This window comes from Platalea leucorodia (assembly GCF_965183815.1).
Source record: "Platalea leucorodia genome assembly, chromosome: 6".
Lineage (NCBI taxonomy): Eukaryota > Metazoa > Chordata > Aves > Pelecaniformes > Threskiornithidae > Platalea > Platalea leucorodia.
This window is the reverse complement of record NC_138828.1, coordinates 1,194,410-1,214,261: the sequence shown is the minus strand read 5'-3', so window position 1 is coordinate 1,214,261 and position 19,852 is coordinate 1,194,410. Positions and strand designations below refer to the sequence as shown.

The following is a 19,852-nucleotide window of genomic DNA, read 5'->3' as shown; positions in this document are numbered from 1 at the left end:
ACAGGGCGAGGGAGATCTAAGAACCCACTTGCAAATCTTCAATTCCTCCATAGCCATAAATATGACACGTGGTACAAAAAAACTGACCTAGAAGCCTTAGGGATACACAAGGCATTCGAGTTGTTGGGGCAGGAGAGATGGCAGCCTGACTTTGGTTTGCTGAACTCCACTCATGTTCACAAGTACCTGTGAAAGAGAGAAAAAGGATCGGCTGCAAAAAAAGGACGCGCAAAATCATATTTCATACCGAAACTAATTACCAAAGAAAGTGCTTTGACCATAATTGAACTAAACCTATGTGTAAATAAAGCTCAGAAAAATTGTGTCTCATTTTCTTCGAAAGTTCCCAGAAAACTGCTTTTTTGCTGCTTTATAACAAAAGTTAGCAAAATGCCCCGACAGTCACGAGGACCAAGAGAGTGACCTATCTGTGCAGAGGAGTGGAATAGAAGGCTTGTATTAGTGGAGCGTAGCTATGGAAATTTGAGTTGTCTCCTAGTTGCAGGAAAACCCCACTGGCAGTTTTCAAAAGGCAGGTGAGGAAAGGGGTGCTCGGGGGAGCAACCCCCACTGCATGAGGGTGCGTACTTGAACGGGGTTAGCCAGCAAGGCAAGCTCCAGAGCCCAAACCCTCCTTCGGCTCAGCACCCCGCACCAAGGCTACCTGAAAGCAAACGGAGATCCCCCCCAAGGAGCCTCAGCTCCTTCCAGAGAATGGGGCGAGTCTCCTCCAGGTCCCGCGCAGACCCTGAGCAGTTCTCGGGGCTGTGCAGTGCCACGCTTCCCCCTTCCCCGCACCTGAAAGGGTCGCTGTGCTGGGGGCCTCCCGGGACAGGGAGCAGCCCCCCTTCTCTCCCTGCCCCGCTCCTCCAGCACCCGACACCCGGCGGTGGAAAGGGGGCACCGGCGCTTCCAATCCGGCCCGGCCCGGCCGCCCCACCTGGCCGGAGGCAGAGGAGGGGGGAGCGCAGCCAGGCACACCCCCCGGCTCCGCTCCGCGCCCGGGAAATTCCCCGACGGCTGCCGGCGGGAGATAAAAGCACCGGCGGACAAGGGGCCCGCACAGCCGCCTCCCGCAGCGCCGCCGCCGCCAGCGCTCGCCATGAGCCCGCACCTCCGCCTCCGCCTCCTCCTCCTCCTCCTGGCCGCCGCCGCCGCGCTCTGCCGGGGTAAGCGGCTGCGGGCTGGCCCGGCAGGCTGAGCCGGGGGCGGCCGGCCCCGCAGCCGAGCGCTGCCGGCGCCCCGGGGCGCGGCGGGGGGCCGGGGCGGGTCGGGGGGCCGCGGGGCCCCGGAGCCGAGGCTCAGCCGGCGCCCCTCTCCCTCCCTTCTGCCCGCCAGGTGCGCCGCTGGCCGGGGAGCTGCGCTGCCGCTGCCCGCGGACCGTGTCCGAGGTGATCCCGCCGCGGCGCCTGGCCCGCGTCGAGCTCGTCGCCGAGGGGCCGCACTGCGCCGTGCCCGAGGTCATGTAAGTGCCCGGCCCCCGCCCCGGCCCCGGCCCCGGCCCCGGCCCCGGCCCCGGCCGCGGCCTCACCCCCTGCCTCGCCCCGCAGAGCCACGACGAAGCAGGGCCAGACGGTCTGCCTGGACCCCGCCGCGCCCTGGGTCAAGCTCATCCTCACCAGGATCCTCAACAGGTACCGCCGGCGGCCGGGGGCCGCTGCTTCGCCCGGCGGGGGGGCCCCGGCTGCAGCCGCCGCACAGAGCCGGGCACAGCGCGGGGAGCCCCCCTCGCCTCCCCCGAGCCCCGCGTCCGAGCAAGCCCGAGGCTCGCAGGCGGCGGCCGGCAGTGCTGATCGCTCTCTTCTGGGCTTTTTGCTTTCAGCTCGACGCAGAAAAACTGACGGGGGAAAAGAAACTGGCGGAGGGGAGACGACGCTGAGCCTGAGGCTGCGGGGGCTTTCTTCTCCTGAAGTGCCCTGCGTTTGGGCTCGGCCTATTTATTGAGGACTTTATTTAATGTAATGATACCCGATTGCATTTATTTAAATATTGCAAGTACTATATAAAACGTATCTTTAATTTGGACATTGTCTGAAAAGCACAATTCTAAGTGCTGTACAAATTTACTGCCTTGAAAACCTTGCTTTTGGGGTGTTGTGCAGGAGAAAAGATATAGGGAATATCCCGAATTCTGTCATGGGAAAGAATCTGCCTGGGCTCCAGCAGCAGCAAAGCACTGCTGAGGCTTCAGCACCGCGCCACACGCCTTTGTAAGGGCTTGAGTAACTCACGTACTGACATTTATTCTACATAGCAGCTCTGCATAGAGAAGGGAATTGCTGCCTCCCAGAACACAACTTTGTTTTGTTTTGCACATCGTGCAGCTGTGTCCCGGGGAAAAAAAGCTTTCCGAGCTGCTGTGGGAAAGCCGTGCAGCCTGCTGTGCCAGAGCCAAAGGTTAACTCCGCACCGCAAGGTCACCGGCAGCTTCCAGCTGCCTTCGCCTGCCAGAAGCCGTGGTTGCGGCACTGCTTACCTTGTGCGTTTGCGTTCTGAGGGAGCTGGTGGGTTTTGCTCCTTGCAACTTTAGACATAGGATGTCTTTTTTTGTATGGCATAATGTCATAATTTAGATAAAGTTACATGTAAGTGAACGTGCTGTTGTGTTGAAGGATGTTTATTTATTCTAGTACAAATTCCTTTTGGAATTGGGTATGTGCAGTTTCCTCTGCTCTTCGTATTTCTGTCCAACAGAAAATTAAAAAGAAGGGGGATCTAAGGCACTTTTAAATACTAGTATTTAGATGTCATCATGCTGAGACCATATGGTTTCTATTCATCTGCTCATTTTCCAAAATGTTGAAGAAACCCTCATGGTTATAGTTCTATAATTATTGTGTAGAGGTATCATCATACATCCAGAATAATAAGTTTCTGTAAATCAAACAGAAGATTTTTTCTAATGTTTTTATTACTATCTGTGTTTCCTAATTAAGAAATTTTCCCTTGTTACTTACAGAGTTTTGCTTTTTAAAAAATAAATATTTGGATACACTTGCGTGCTGTCTGTTTCCATGTGTTAACATAAAAGACAGATCTTACAACATCGAATCTTGTTGGTTTGGTTAATGGCTTGTATAAGCGGTGCCCATCGGTAGGCTTTCACCATTCCAAAACTACAATCCTCGGCATTCCTTTGCCTTAATGGGAGTTCTGGACTGAGAGCAGTAGGACTGAGCCTCTTTTCTGTGGTCCCATTTGCAGGGAAAGGGAATTGCTTGAAAAGCTGATGCGAAAAGCACCAGGGCTCCGTTTTCCTCCCTTCCACTTCACTGCAGTCACCCAGAAGTTGAAAACCGGGCTAGAGATGATAGGCGGCGAAGCAATAAAACGATAACTTTCCCCTGCATCCCCCTAGATGTTTGTGCCGGTTCCTTTTAAATGAGGACGAGGACAGGTTCCGTATGGCCAAACGGCTTAGAGCTTTCCTTAGCGAGGTTACGAGAAAACGTTTTACCCTTCCATCCTCTTGCTGTGCTGGAAATGAGCTAGTGCTGCCACTTGGGAGACCTTTTGGCAGACCCCTTGGAGGCCGAGGCCGGGGAGCGAGTCTGAGCTGGTTCGGGCTGAATGAAGCCAGCAAACTCCGGTCTGGATGGCGTGGAGGTGGGATAGCGCAGCTCATTGCCGATAGCAGATTGATGCCAGTTTAAATATGACGCTGTGTGATTGTCTCGGGTTTCTCGAGCCTAAGAGGCTCTTCTTTCCGTCTACTGACACGCTTCTGTCATTTCACCTGCTGCAAAGGAGCAACGCTATTGTCACGATGCATTTTTGTAACGTATTCTCCATGAAAATGGAGCAGGAGGCGGTAGGCTGTGGGCAAAGCAAGGGCGATACTCCCTATTTCAGCCCTGATTCGCCTGCTGCTAATTTGTTCCTCAGGCAAACTCCCTCCTAAGGAAACACTGCTCATGCTGACATTTGTGATGGCTTCGCAAAGTTAATTCCCAGCCCCTGTGAAAAACGTGACCAGGCTGGACGTTCTCCTTAATAAAAGGGAAATCGTTGGGAACGTGGAATTTCAAGCGTCTACAGAACTTGCTTTGCAAATTGCCTAGCTGTTCCGGTAACAAATCCGCCCTGCAGATGCGCAGTCGGAGGTGTGCGGATGTACTACGGTATCTGTTGCTTGCAGTGCCTGACATTGCCTTTCCCGGTTCACCGGGATTGTTGTGACTCAGCTGTGGAAGGCTTTTTTGGGGAAGAATGACCCCTTTGGTCCACGCTTGCACAGTGCCTAGGACTGAGGCTCCTGGCCCCGTCGGGGACACGCACGCACTGCCTTAACACAAATCTGCCTGCAAGGCCATCGCTCCCAGCAAATTCTGCTGCCGCAATAGGGAAGGAAGGCACGCTCCTCCATTCCTTGTAGCTACATCGGTCAAAAAAGGCTGGAGATCAGAAAGTTCACAACAGAGAAGCAAAGTGGGCAGATTTCCAAAGCTCTTTGGCGGAGCAAAGAGGAGATGTGGCTGCCCCAGTACTCCCGCTGTGACCTCTGGAATGCTCTGGCTGCCGGGGCACTTCCAGGTGGCCAGAGGAGACCGCGAAGGACAAACTGAGGGAGAGCACAAGCTCGACGGTGATTCGCAACTCACTGTGAGAGCGGCAGCAGGATTTCAGCGTTTTTGTCCTCATCTGAGTATCTTTCTTTCCACCTCCACGCCCCCCATCTCCTCAGTACACACATACTCAGACAGGTCTGGAATGGCTGGATGTCCTTCTCACGCTCTCCCTGCCACATGTCTGTAGCTGCCACAGGCGACATGCGGATTTTCTGTCTGCGCGGGGATTGTGCAAATATGATTACTTTATTCGTATAAAATAAAGTGGGACAGTACTGGGAGTGGGACAGTACTGAAATCCAGTTGCACATCTGTTTGGCAGCATCTAGCCTGGCTTTCTTAGTAAATAAATTCCATTATGTGATGAAGCTGCCTTGATTGTTCCCCTGGCAACTTCTGAGTGTTGGCCATTTTCGAACTATTAATTAGGATCAAAGAAGGTCCTCACTTTCTAGATGTTTTCTGAAAGTCTACGGGCAGCTGTAGAAATTGTCGTTGTGCTCACACTGAGGAAAACACTGCACCGTAAGCACCTAACAGACTTTCATAACACAGCAGAGAACCTAAGGCAGAGGGAGAAAGAGAAGTTATGAGCGCCTTAATTGGAGGAAGAGACGAGTGCCTGAATTGGGGGAAGTTCCTTGGTTGGACTGTGTACCTAATTAGACATCAGAGAATCCAATCGCAAAAGTCAAGTCCATTGAAAACCAGTATTGTCAGTTCTGCTGCTTGTTCGCTCAAAGCACCTTAAGCATCCATTGCAATAATCCTCACCTAGTGGGAGCAAGGGTCAGGTCTACCATGTCAGTGTCAAGGAGAGGTTAATGTTACCGGGGCTTCCTTCAGTCTCCTAAAAATATCGTCCATGCAGAGCGGCAGGCTGAGCTGTGCGGATTGCACATTTTCCTTATGTTACGACACGCGTTCTTGCTCTCTTTGTGTCATCAGGTAGACCTCTTGACACACTAACCTCATCACAGATAAATGCTTTTAAAGTTACTCCTTCTCCTTGGGCTTCCCTGATTCATACTCAATGGCATAAGAAAATAACCTGATCTGCCTCCCTTTCTTATCCCAACTTCCAGGAGGCACCAGTGCAAGAGGAGAGCATACCTACGGCCTTTCATCACACTAACTGGCAGTGGACCAGTCAGCCTCTCTTGTCTCTCACCAGTAACTAATGACCAAGTGTGACCGACTGACTGTGTCAATTAGGAAAGGGAGTGGAATCTCCCCGTAGCCAGAAAAGTCTGGCCAGGAGGTTGAGCTGATCCCGTTTGCAAAATTCAGCTAATTGCCCAGGGCATAATCCTTGAAAGAGTTCATTCCTTTGGGATGATCCTGAATTATTTTCCTCTTGACTTTGTTGAGAGTCATCTAAAAGTGACAGCATGCATCACATACTCATAATTTCATCTGCCTCCTAGTCAGAGCCTTATTAAAGATTATTGTATTGGCTCCAATACAAAGGAACAGTTGCAGGATATTCTGAGCACCAGTGCAAACAGCACAAGGTGTTCTTGTTTCACAGAATAAAAGATGCTCATCTCACTTTTTATTGCCTTTTTTTCTTCAGCATGGTCCTGATAGTACTGCTTAGAGCGTACCCTGACGGCGCCAGATGTGTAGGGTTAGCCTAGCACAGCTTAAAGGGAAGTGACTGAGCAATGCTCCTGGGCACATGAGACATTTTTTCGAGGTTTCGCACATCTCGAATTTCCTCTCGCTCTGTTGGTATGGTGGGTATTTGCACAAGACTTTCCCAAAACTCCAGCCTGGGCTAAAGGTCAGGCCAGCTGTTGAGGAGTTTGATATGTGAGAGAATGAAGACATGATAGCCCATCAATAAATGTTCTTGTGAACGTCAAACAAAATGGTTAATTACATCACAGGAAAATGACTGAGCAAGTAAGCTTTTTCATAAGCACTGCAGATGTTACACATTTGTCAACAGCCACATTTGCTGATTGAAGAGTATTTCCTTTTGGCACGGTGAAGCAATCTCAGAGGTTCTTCGCCTCTTTCTGCAGCGAGTTTCTGCTTCCCCGACACATCATTATTTCACTGCTATGAGCCACTCAACGCTCAGGCCTCCCTTTAACAGCAATATACCTCAGCAGCTTATCTGCTGCATTAATGCTGAATCATGTTATAATTCACATCAAGAGCAGTCAGTGGCAAATGAATGTACGTGAATGAATTTTTCCTAGTTGAAGAATAATAAAATAGATAGTGCTTTGAAAAGCTGTATCGGCACCGGGAGGCGGTGCCAGGCCCAGGAGAACATGGGCACGTCGCCCAGTTGATTTTATGAGCCCTGACAGATGAAGTTCCAAATCCCACAAACGCCCGTCCTCCGGATTTTGAACATGACTGTTCTACTAAAAGGCTGGAAACTTTTCCAGTCACAAGAAACATAGCTTTACTTGAAGGTAGCCTGTTGTTTTTAAGGCCCTCTCGATTATTTCTTATGAGATCTCCCACTGGGGACAAGAAAGACCAGGAAGTGGCTTTCCCGATGTTTGAGAAGGCAGAGGCAAGGAATGCAATTTAAGATCCTGTTGCTGCAGTTGATAGTTTGAAACCCACGGGACAGAAGGCCCACTGAGGAGTCTCCCACTGCACGGGGAGTTTGTCACTGCTGTTTTACCACTTGCATGTTTAACGGCCAAACTAACGTAATCGTCGATGTTGCTATACATTTCATTTAGCTCAGCCTATTCCTGGACATAAATTCCTGCTGAGAGATTTGGATAAGACTGAAGTAGTTACTCTAATGAAATATGCTCTGTTAATGCAGATTTCTACATGACGCAAGGCATTGGCCACTCTCTAACAGAGAAATCCTTTTCCTCCATGGACGGGCCCTTACCGTACCATCCGCAGCAATTTTCTAAGTAAGAAAGAGCTCAGCCACGGCTGCCCTCCATGAATGGCTCAAAAAAGGGGTAAAACGCAGGTCAGCCCCAATTGTTCTTCTATACCCTATCTACTTAAAGTGACAACTGAAGTCAGCCATGAAAAGCCGGCTTCATCTAAGTTGCCGTTGACGTCAGTGCGACGAGGACTTCACGCAACAAGTGAAGTCTTTACCCTGAAATCCAAGACAACCGCATTCAGAACCAGGCTGCTATTGAGCTGGCACTTTCCAAAGCAGAAAGCCTGTTTGCACAGAACATCATTGCCACAAAAAGAAAAACAAACTGATAGCATAGGAAAGATTTTCCAAATAAACAAAAGCCACCACATAATGCCGTATCTTATAAACAGCCACAAAACAGGAAACGTTAGTTTATATAGGGGGGGAACCCAAAATATGTGGAGAAAAAAGCCAGAAAACACTTCACAGAGACTATATTCCTTACATTTGCAAGCTAGTCTGTGTCTCTGTGATCCCTTTGCATCTGGCACACCTAGCATACCACTCCAGGTTCTACTTTGAATATTTTTGTGTTGGAGAAGCAGGATTCTCAGCACGAAAATGCCATGTTTCCCTTGGCACCTTGTAAGGAAATTTCACAATAATAGGCAGGGTTGTAGCTGAGTTGTGGTGTCGTGGAGCAAGGACGAGCATCCAGGCCAGTGTTTGATAGTCAGTGCTTACCTATTCATCTAAAACCTGTAGTTCTTTCAGGAAACTCATGAGCAAGGCCGAAGGAATGACAGACGGGTAGGAGTTAGGTGTTTGCTCCCTACCCTTTGGCAGACCGAGCACGGTGAGAGGCAGGCACTTTGGAGAGAAATACGAAGCCCCACTGCTCTGAGACCTTCCCCTCCTGGTTACTTCAGCACTTCTGTAACTTCCTGCAGGGTGGCAAAAGCGAGAAATAGTCAGGTGCCCCAAGGCTTACAGATCTGATGGACCCAGAGCCACAGAGGCTGCAATGGCAATGCCCAAATCAGTGAGTTCACACCCAGCTCCAAGAGGAGAAAAGTCAGCTCATGAATGGCAAGGCAGTCAAATTGGTCAGTGTGCGGGAAATATCTGACGGACTAATTGCAAACACAAAGTTATGTCTGTTGTCAGCTTCCCTCTTCCTGCAAATATTTTGCAATTAAGCAGAGAGTTGATTTACAAGCTTGCAGACACTGCACTAATAAATCAGTCTGTGTTGTCATCTCCCCCTGCCCGAGTTAAAAGAAGTGAGGTGTCCATTGCCTAATATCAAGTTGGTTCTTTTGCTGCCCAAACCAAGGCAAAAAAATTAACACAATTATTACATCTTTGAAAAGATCTTAGGGGAAAAGTTTTAATTACCCTTCACTGCCCCAGAAAGCACAACAGCAGCCCAAAGAAAAGCCGGAGGACTGAAATAAAGCAATGCACAATCTCCAAAGACTGGGAAGAAAGGGTGGGATGGCTGTGGCACCTCTGGACTGCACCTGCTGCTCAGAGGCATCCCTGCATCCTCGGGCAGACTTTAAGCCTTGACATCTTTCCAGCCGGCTGGAAAGGGCCCCTACCACTCACGGCTTTGCATAACATGCAGGGCTTTTTGCTTTTCAGCTAACAACTAAATCCGCAATGAAATTACTGTGTGCTTGGCAGAGAAACCCAGGCGCTAAAATTAAGCGTGAACTTATCCTTAGATGCAGAAGACAAAGGATTTTATGTCCCAGTTTCCACCAGCATCTTTCAGGCTTCGGAACTTCAAGGACACTTGGGCTGGGCTAAATTTAACCTCCAGATTCTGGCGTCTAAACGACAGTCTGTTCCTGTATGAGGCGCCACCGCGGGCTCCCTGCCCCTGCTGGGCTCCCCGCTAAGTGAAGCCGGCTGAACAGACAGCTCCGGCCAGGGGCAGGGAGAGCGGCCGGGGCACGGAACCCGACGCCGCAGCCCGTTCGTGCACCCTGCAGGCTGCCGGCTGCCGGGCGGTGCCGTGCCGTGCCGTGCCGTGCCGTGCCAACCTGGCGGGTCGCAGGCAGGGAAGAGGGCGAGCAGCGGCTGCCCGAGGATGTGCAGGGAGGAGAGAAAGATGCGTGACGGCGTGTGAATCACGTTTCTCCTGCCCGACGGCTGCCGGCGGGAGATAAAAGCACCGGCGGACAAGGGGCCCGCACAGCCGCCTCCCGCAGCGCCGCCGCCGCCAGCGCTCGCCATGAGCCCGCACCTCCGCCTCCTCCTCCGCCTCCTCCTCCTCCTGGCCGCCGCCGCCGCGCTCTGCCGGGGTAAGCGGCTGCGGGCTGGCCCGGCAGGCTGAGCCGGGGGCGGCCGGCCCCGCAGCCGAGCGCTGCCGGCGCCCCGGGGCGCGGCGGGGGGCCGGGGCGGGTCGGGGGGCCGCGGGGCCCCGGAGCCGAGGCTCAGCCGGCGCCCCTCTCCCTCCCTTCTGCCCGCCAGGTGCGCCGCTGGCCGGGGAGCTGCGCTGCCGCTGCCCGCGGACCGTGTCCGAGGTGATCCCGCCGCGGCGCCTGGCCCGCGTCGAGCTCGTCGCCGAGGGGCCGCACTGCGCCGTGCCCGAGGTCATGTAAGTGCCCGGCCCCCGCCCCGGCCCCGGCCCCGGCCCCGGCGCCGGCCCCGGCCTCACCCCCTGCCTCGCCCCGCAGAGCCACGACGAAGCAGGGCCAGACGGTCTGCCTGGACCCCGCCGCGCCCTGGGTCAAGCTCATCCTCACCAGGATCCTCAACAGGTACCGCCGGCGGCCGGGGGCCGCTGCTTTGGCCGCGCAGCCGCCCACGCTACCCGGGCTTTTTCGGAGGCCAAGCTTGGCTTTCGGCCGGGTTTGAAACCAGCGTGGGTGCTGCAGTGATAACAAGTCACATTCTGCCATCTATTTCTATGGGGAAATCTGTTTAGTTATGCCACAAACTTGCCCAAGAAGTGGCTGCTTTGTTGGGAGGAGAAGACTCCGCGGGTCGGGTAGAGTATCCCCAGCAAACGCCTGAGTCAGCGCAAATCTAGCCGCAGTTCCGGGCCAGCGTGGTCCACCGTCACCGTCGGGCATCTCTTCCACAAGACGCATCTCCTATGGCGCTTATTTTCTGGGGCATGCAGGAGGATGTAAGGAAAGATTTCCTGACTGGCTTTATAATTTGAATTCTGCCTGTTACAGTTCACATAACCAGCTCTGAGGGAAGAAACATCTCCAAGTGAAGCTACCTGTGTTTGCCAGGAGGTGCCAGGAGATGGATGCTGGAAGAAGATAACAGCCCGACTCTCGAGTTTTGATGAGTTTGTGGACCAGCTGTTCTATGTTCAGTCCCTCTAAGACTCTCCCCTCTTCTCCCCTCCCCTCCCCTCGTATTTATTATTGCCTATTCCTACGTATGTATTTAGTGACTGAGCTAAAGCGATTGAATCTGTTTGATACGACAGCATAGGCTTTGCTAGGCGCCTCTCGGCAACCTTGCTGCAGTTCTCACAATCTGAGTAGCCCCACCTTTGCGCAAGCTCCTTCTCTCCCAATACTATTTGCCAACGAGTTCTGATAAAGAGCATTGATATCCGAAACGAAGATGGGCGCGTGGTGGAGACCGCTGTGCCAGTGTCTGCAGACAGCCTGGTACGCGGAGGTTTGAATGGGCAGTGTTGATGTCCGCGGGCGATCCTTCCGTTGGGAATACCAAGACGGCCAAGTCTGAGCGCTGCCTGGCACTTAGCATTTCCCTGCCCGTGCGGGATTACACAGGAATGAAAACTGGTTGACGCGAGTGCAGCGCTGTGCTGCCATGCTCAGTCTGCTGCCTCGGGTGCCTAAACGAGCCTTGGGCTCGGAAGGTTTTCCTACAGCTTTTTTTCCCCGCTCTAACGTACTAGCAATTACTGTCGAATGCCTAGGATCTTTTTGCACGAGATGATACTGCACAAAGAAACTACAGAAAGCTTGCTCCTGAAGTCTCACTCTGTTCAATACTTAGGACAGTTTAAGAATTTCCATGAAATGGTGGGGTTTCATGCCGAGATTGCTTTGGTTTCTAACAAGATAATATTGGGGTTTCTTTGTTTGTTTTTAAATGAGTTTACATGTAATTATTTGGTATTTATACACAAGATGTAAAGGAACGGTAAATGTTCTGAAGGGGCTTAGATATTTTATGTCTACTTGTATGACATACTGTCATAATTCATGTAGAATAATTTTCCTTATTCTGCTTTGGAGAAATGTATTTATGTAAAAAGGTGGATTTATCATGGAGTGATACTTTAATGAAATATAATGCAATAAAAATACTTTCTTGTTGAAAAATACACTGGTTTTTTTTGGCGAATCCCATGTTAAGATGGACCTGTGTACCCGGGTCAGGTTGGCTAGCTGGGAAGCAGGGAAGCAGCAACATGTGTGCGTGCCCAGGGCTTCCCGGGCCCACCTGCGGTCCAGCTCTTTCTGGCGTGGCGGGGACACTTGGTACGGAGCAAACGTGCTTTTAGATTCAGAGGCACGTTATTTAAACCCTTCACTCGGAGCTGCTGATGTGAAGAGGGATGAACCTCAGGATGGATGTATTGAATCCAAGTAAGCAAGCCCTGGCAAGGATCTGCAGGAACTTGCGTTCCAGTTTGAGTTAAAGTGGGGCTGCGTTTAAAGTTAAACATGTTTTGCTGGGTGGGAAGGAGCAACAGCGGCTGCTGCGGTAAGAGACCCTGACAGTTTACAACAGTAAATTTATTTCCAGAAAAAAGAAATGGTTCAAGTCCCGGCTGTAACAAGGAGCCCTGACACCATTTAAAGCAAAGACTCTCCATATCTGGATTCTTTTTCAGCGCACATTTCTAGTGCAAATGATATCTTCAATCACTCGGTACATAGTACTTATTTAGTGATAGAAAAATCGATCGCTGTTTGCTCATGAACTTCAATAGCACCTTATCTGAAGGAATAACCATATCCCGGCCTTGTTGACACGACTGAGTCATAGTGTTCTCCTGGCACACCTGAAGAAAGCTGGCTCATCCTCCTGACACAGTCTGGCTTTTCTCTGAGCGAAATCTTTGGAAAGCCAATTCACACGAACAAGGATGGGCCTTGTTATAAGAAATAAGGAATTTCTTCCTCTTGACCTAGCAAGTAACTGGATGTTACTTTTCTGAGTTGCGGACACAGAGAAAAATCTTACTGAATTTTGAAAACTCCTTGATGTATAAAACAGCTTTTCTCTCTGTAATGCCAGAATTTTGAAGTCCAATATTTAGGCTGTTGTGCTTGGGAGAAATTGTTATATCACTCAGAAAAGGAGAAACTATTTTTTTTTAGTGATACCATCTTCCTACTGTTGCTCTTGAAGGGAAAAAGTCTTACTACATTAAAAACCTTTCTAGGGAAAAGGGTTTATTTTGCCGGACTTATCCATCAGATAAATGCAGAAATTTAGAGTAGCAAAGGGCTATAAAGATGTCCTGCACCTGAGAAAAACAACGAATCCAATTATGCAACTTCGCAAACATTAAAGAGAGAAGAAATTAGGGGAGAGCGTCAGCTGGACAAAGCTACGTGCCAAAAAGCAACAGAGAATGGGAGGGGTTACTTACATATATGTATATAATTAAATAACTAAAATGTCTGTCAAAGGGTGGATTTTACAATGTGACAACTATGTGTGTGTGTGTATACACACACACACACACACATCTACTTGGACCACCTGCATATTATGAAGTCACAAAATGTCTCAAATGATAGATACTCTGTACCCAACTGGCTGTTGCACGGGGTCATAACGTGAACTACCTGGGAGCTGAAGGTATTACTGGTTCAGTCTTGGGGTGAGAACTGGCTGTAAGGAAAAGCAGCAGCTTCCAAATGACTGCGGTACTGTTTGTCAGGCAAAAATATTCAGAGTTTTCCCCTACCGTCCACACTGCTAAGTGAGGTGGAGTGATTATTTACTGTCTTCCCCGAGAACATTTTCCTTCTCGAAATTTATGCTAATAGACTGTTTCCTCTTTGCATTTTTCAACATTTTGCCCTCTTTTAGACTATATTTCCCATTTTTTTAGTGAGAAAAAGAGAAACTTTGCTCTTCTTCCTCTCTGTGGGAGTTCTGTTTCATATGGGTTTAGGTCCCCATGCCATTTGGCCCCTAAGCCAGCGGTCCCCTCGCAGGATCCTGTGCAGGGAGCAGTCAGTGATCCACCTACCTCGGTTAACCGGCGTAGGCCCAGGCCTGTGCTGCGCCGTGCGGCACGTACGGCTTGGCCGTCGGGCCTGCGCCACGCTGCGCAGACCCCTCGGCTGCAGGATAAATTTAGCCCGCTCGCTGTAACGGAGGGGTCTGCAGGGAGCTCCCACTCAATGCTGGTGATGAGCTACGTGTCCTTGCCCTTATCTAAACCTGCAGCAACAACTTCTCATGTGAACATTCTTATCTGACAGTAGAAATGATAAATAGAGCTGTTTTCTTTTTAGAAAATCCTCAGAAGAGCTTTAATGACTCTCAGTGGGGTAACCTTTCCGCAGTCAGGATCTGCGCAGAAAGCTGTGCCCTGACTGGAGCCCCGTCCCATACCACGCAAGTTAGGGTTACCAGCAGCTGAAGGCACGGAAGACTATCTTTATTACCCTCTTCTTCCACATAGTGATAGCTCTAATAAATGGCATTTTAGGCAACACTGGACAGAGAAAAACAGGAGCCTGACTGCCTTTTTTCCTGGCCTTCTACGGACTAGCGCCTCCGGTTCAAAACACCCGTCAGGAATTCAAGGAGTTCATTTTCAAACCCGGGCATACGCAACGCGGCTGGCTACCAAAGCTCTGTGGCTGGACCTGTGCTAGCCAACTCACTTCTTCCACCCAGGCGACGTCAGCTCTACTGCAGACACGCAGAAGAACAGTCTCACCTGTTAGACCACCATACAATGAGACCGCACTGCTCTAGGCAGTTTCTGATGAGGCTCATCCAGACACTGAAGCAAGTCTACTGGATTTCCCACTGCTCCGAACAGAGCAAAAAGTTCCCCAAAAGGAAGCACAATGACAAAAAGGACCTCAGCCCTCTTCAGTCTCACCTCTGGTCTCGCCGTGTTGGGCTGCAGAACCAGGGCTGAGCTCTCCTTCCCTCCCCCTTCCCTCCTACCCCTGCAGCCAGCTCTTTTTCAGTCATCCTGACTCTACCACAGAAGCGGATGCCTCTTTCCAAGACAGGACCACATTTCCAGTGGACCCCATTGTTATGCTGAAACCACAAGTCTACCCTCCTGCCCATCCCATTTGGGCTGTTTGTCACTCTATGCCTAGAGCCCAACCTTGTTGGTTTTGCAGAGGCTTTTCCTGTTCATTGAGGAATTCCACAAGATACTCCTCCGCTGGTCTCGGAGCACAAGTCCCTTGCCAGTCCCAGAATTTATGCCTTGCCTTGCACCCTAGTTGTTCTCCTTTAAGGACAAGCTTGAGATTATAAATTTTCCGGCGGTGGTGACAAGCCCATTGGGCTGCGGATACCGGACCAGGAGGTGCAGGTTCCTCTAGCGATTACAAAAATGCAAGTATTACAATGTCACAGAAGTGTTCAGATGTAGCAGAGCAGCTCTGCAGGTGACACCTGCTGAGAATGCAAAACCACGTGCCTCCACGTTATTTACGAAGGACCGAAGTCAAACTCTAATGCAAACGGACATACGGACCAAAGCTGAAAGGTTATTTTGCAGGAAACGTTAGAAACTTCTCAGAAAGACATAGATACAGATACACATAGAACAAGTCTTTTATCCCGGTCCTTGCAGTAACTGCTGGTACTTTTCCACTGTGAACTATTCACAAAACCCCTAAAGTTTTCCATTGTTTTACGAAATAACCTCAGCTATGAAAATAATCTTAGACCTGTAGAGTGGCAAGCTTTACTGTTTTTGAAAGCAAATGCTTTCCCAAATACAGACTTTAGAAAAAACATTCTTACTTGTACTTTTGAGTTAACAATCCAAAATATTGTAATTAGGTATTTCTTAACATTTTAACCTATTTTTTCAGTCATTTTCTAAAATTACCAACATTTTAGTCATTTCATGAAATGACCAGTTTCACAATACGCAAATACAGACACAAACCCACAAATACCTGTTCATTTTGTGAGCTACCGCTCACTTGCATAACAACGCAAAGCGGCTCCGTGTCATCGACTGGATAGAATTGAGTGCCTCGGTTTCAGGAATCCTTTCCGCATACAGTATTTTAGGTATATCAAAATCATCAGCAATTCACTACAAGAGAAGGCAGGGCTGGACTGGGACTGAAAGCAGTGTGCAGCGTGCGTGTCTGGTCACAGGCCGGGAGACAGTGACCAGCAGTGTGGCAAATGCATGCATTTTTTCTAGTATAGACCTGAATTTTCCTCTCAGGAGAGACAGCTAGAAAGAAGTGGGAAGAAGAAATCTGAAAAAAGAGACTTATTCAATAGGGTTAAATGCAAGAGTGTAGTAAGAGGCAGCCTCTTTGTGCTTGCAAATCTGCAGGGACTTGCAAGAAGGAATGAAATTGTCCTTGACTGAGAAGAACAGAGTAAAACCAAAGAGGGCTAAGGGCACAGCAGGGAGCATGAAGTGGTGGTGGCTGTTCCCAGCATTTCCACAGCTGTTTTTTTTTTTGTGTGTGGTGTTGCACAAGTAACTCAAATCCTCATTGAACAAAATCATGAACCACGCATTATTAGTTCCCTTTTAAAAGAATGGGAGGCGGAATGACAAAGTTAAAGCATCGCTTTAAGTGCTTTCTAAACCACCGCCTAATATTCAGAGACTCAAACCTTCTTAAAAACCTTCTTAATTTTTTTTTTTTTTTAAATTATTATACAGTATGAATAAATGCAAGAGGTCAGGAGCTGTTGTCTGGACATCGGAGCACGTGGCACGGCACGTCTCGCCCATACAGCTATAGTCTCTTCCTATAGACAAGCGCGTCCTTGTGACGGATGCGCTCGACCCCTCGACCAGGCTGGCGGTGGTTTGGCGCAGGCTCCGGAAGAGGCAAAGGCCTGAGCTGTGGCCAGGCCATGAACTCCTCTCGTTTCAGTCCGTTCTCTGAAAACCCACAGAGGAGCAGAGCGACACAGCGAGCATCGATGCGTATGAGCTTGGAACATCCATCATGCGACTGACACATGAATAGCAGGTGGCTTTTCCGAGACTCATTTATCAAGGAACAATGAAAGGAGTCTCCTGCATACCTTTTCTATGGCATGTAAGTTGACTGCAAGCCAACCATGAGAGAAAATGAAGCAAGTGCTGAGCTATAAATGATGACAACCGATGAAGCTTAATACCTCTCTTGCTGCTTTAACCAGCATGTTATTTTCTCTTAGTATTTTACTGTTTTCTTGGAATTAAGAAGGAATCGCAGCAAGCAGAGTGGCTCCAACTTACGGCTCAGTTTCAGTTGTGCTAGCACGAGCTGTTTCATCTCAGGTTTTCCCACTGCTTGTTCTGCTTGTGGCAAAAGGCAAGAGCGAGAGTAATTCCATTTGTATGGCCACGTGCATGAGAAGCAAATCCTGGAGTACAACAGCGTCAGCAGTCCCGTGTGGGTCTGAAGACGCAGCGGAGTTTGTTTTCAGTTCACCATAAGAAGGCACAGAGAGCAGTCATGGATAGCAAGACTGTAATCTCCCTCCTGATTCTCTCTTTTATGGGCAACTTTCCTGGTAAGAAAATTCCATTTATTTTCTGTTGTATTACGATTCTCCTGCAATATGGTTTAGCTAAACAGAATGTTTTCAGGGTGTGTAGGACCTCCATACTCACACTGTCTTTGAGGGAGCAGGTCAAGAAAACCATATTCACAGACTGACTGCCACAGTGGGCCTATTTCTTGTCTCCTATTCTTCTTCTTCTGCTAGCGGAGATTCACTGACATTGGTGAACTTGTCCCTTAAATATTCTGAGAAAAATGAGATTACAACCAGGGCCTCAGAAGTGATAGCCTGCAATAACTGTGTGGTATATTGCATCGCTATCACTTTTCATGCTGCTTTTATGATAACAGGCCCTGAGATGAAAGCTTGCAATATTCAACTTAGTTTGAATCAATCCATTTCTAATCAACAGCTATCTGCTAGAGCTCTTTCCTGAGAAGCATGAGGGTAAAAAAAAAACCCAGACTCTGCTGGGAAACTCCGAAAAGTATTTTGTGGGCAGAAAGTATGCCAAGATCAGGGGTCTGGAATACTTCCAAGCCTCAGCAGCATTTGGATGCTCGCTCTTACTGCGTCCTGGCTTCACGTTGGGATGACACACATCTTCAGTCTCTCCTGAGCCAGAAGAGAGCTGTGCGGCCAACCTCCAGGCTGGACAACTGGCTAACAGGACGCCTGTACCATTACATACAGCTGCGAAGCACTGGCACAGCCTTTGGGAACCTCATTTTCTTCTCCCGAGCCTGCGGATGGGATGTCGCTGCTCTGCTGCGATGCTCTGTGCTTCCCAATGCTCGACTTTCAGGTGTGTTTGTTTCTGCTTTCTGTCAGGTAGGTAGGGAGATGTCGGTCAGCCAAAAGAAGCGCCGGCAGATCCAGCGGGGCAGAAGATAAGCGAAGAGGGGAAATAGGTGGATGATCGTGTCGAGGTACAGGAAAGTAGCGCAGGGTGAGGTAAAGGGGTTTCCCGTTTGGCCTTAAGGGATGTCGAGACTACCCACAGTAAGAGAGGACTGATGAACTGACTGGGATTTCGGCTCCTGCAGCCCTGCGCATCTCAGTAAGAGCGTCCACATGCCCCACATCCATTTCTCCGGAGCTTGTCTTTGCTTCTTGTCGATGCTGCCCTCGAAGTACTGAATCTCCTCTTTCAAATATATTCCACAGTTCAACTGTCAGGAACCTCAAGCCGAAGATGCAGCTTGCCTTAGTAGGAAAAATGGACAAATGCGGGAGCTGCGATTGCGCATTTTAACCTGTGATACCTGACTTGAAAACAGGAAGATAACCCAGTGTCTGCAGTGAGTGGAGCTGGGAAAGCCCTGGGCTTCACAGCTTGTGATCTTGGATAACTTCTGTCACCTCTCCGGTGCTCTGTGCTCCATCCCTAAAGCTGGGATAACATTTTTTTTGCTTCACTAGGGCAACGTGGGTCTGGAAGGACTGTCAGGCAACAGCAAATTCAGTCCATGGACTCGGGTGCTGCACATTGCGTGGCATAAGTCAATCAACCTCCATCCCAAAGCTCGCTGGGTTTCTTGCTCCTAGGACTTAGCCAGAGTTGCTTCCTCAGAGGCCCCCACACCTTTCCTAGCATCGTGATTGAGCTTCTAAGCTGAATATTTTCGTGGCTTTTTCATACCAGGTTCCAGTGCAGAATTTTAGGCCAAACAGGTTTCACCTCCAGGCTGTATTTATGGGGAGCAGCCGTCTGCCTCTTCAGCTAGCTTTTGCTTCCTCTCGTAAGATAGGAGCCCCACACTTTGAGTATCCTTTCGTTGCACTTGATGTCGCGGGATGCCAAAATAATTGTAGTAGTAATGGGAACTCCTACATTGTTACCTGTACAAAGTCTGCAGGTCTCAAATGCCCTGTTCTTGCTCAGTGAAGGTACTGCCTTACACCCATGAACTGCAATCCATTTACACCTTGAAGCACGAACTTTTTATCCCTTCTCTTTCTCTAATTAATATTTTCCCTGTCAGTTTCATTCAGTTGCAGACATTATAAGCTTCCCCTTCCTTTCCTCACAGAGATGATGCTGGCCGCGGAGCTGCGGTGTCACTGCATCCGGACTGTCACAGGATTAATGCTGCCGAAGCACCTGGCCAACGTAGAAATCATTCCTAAGGGCCCGCACTGCAACGCTGTGGAAATCATGTGAGTAAAGTCAGCAGGCAAGAGAAGTTATGGCTTAGGAACGCTGAAGAGTTGGCAGCCCTTAAGCTTATAATCCTCAGCCTTGCCTGCGTCCTCCTCTGACCTCCGCGGGTGCCAATATTAACTAGAGTGAAATGTTCCTTCCACTGCAGAGCAACACTGAAGAACAGCCAGCAAATCTGCTTAGATCCCCAGGCCAAATGGGTGAAGATGATAATTAACAGGATTCTACACAGGTAACTGCCAGGATTACCTGGCAACTGGAATTATTCCACCAAAGGGCATATTTTCTCCAGTATAAACGTCAGCGTGTGTGCAAACTTCACCGCTCTTTCTCTGAGACCCACTGAGTAGTGCAGAGCTAGGAATACAGGAGGACTAGATTTAGTTGATCTTTGGACAAGGCAGAAACAAGGCCTACCTGACATATCTCAGGAATTTAAAACAAACAGTTACGTGTGGTACTTTTCAAACAAGGATATTGATCCCGGGTTCCTCGGGGTTGTGTTCAGCTCCACATTGCCAAGGGCAACGTTTGGGTTACTCTCTTGTGTCTGTGGGTGGG

At 49.6% G+C, this 19,852-nt stretch overlaps 2 protein-coding genes across 2 annotated transcripts; both read left to right on the top strand.

Moving 5' to 3' along the window:
• Positions 1 to 1,102: 1,102 nt before the first annotated feature.
• On the top strand, positions 1,103 to 1,841 carry LOC309592003 (alveolar macrophage chemotactic factor-like; the record flags this gene model as incomplete). Its single annotated transcript, XM_082315027.1, has 4 exons — positions 1,103 to 1,169; positions 1,339 to 1,465; positions 1,551 to 1,634; positions 1,823 to 1,841. The coding sequence occupies 4 exons, from the start codon at positions 1,103 to 1,105 to the stop codon at positions 1,839 to 1,841; spliced, it is 297 nt and encodes a 98-aa protein (XP_082171153.1).
• Positions 1,842 to 9,459: 7,618 nt separating this feature from the next.
• On the top strand, positions 9,460 to 14,551 carry LOC309592002 (growth-regulated alpha protein-like; the record flags this gene model as incomplete). The annotated part of the gene is made up of 4 exons (XM_082315026.1): positions 9,460 to 9,740; positions 9,910 to 10,036; positions 10,116 to 10,199; positions 14,302 to 14,551. Exons 1-4 carry the CDS (start codon positions 9,671 to 9,673, stop codon positions 14,549 to 14,551), a joined length of 531 nt encoding a protein of 176 aa, XP_082171152.1. The 5' UTR covers positions 9,460 to 9,670.
• Positions 14,552 to 19,852: the final 5,301 nt, after the last annotated feature.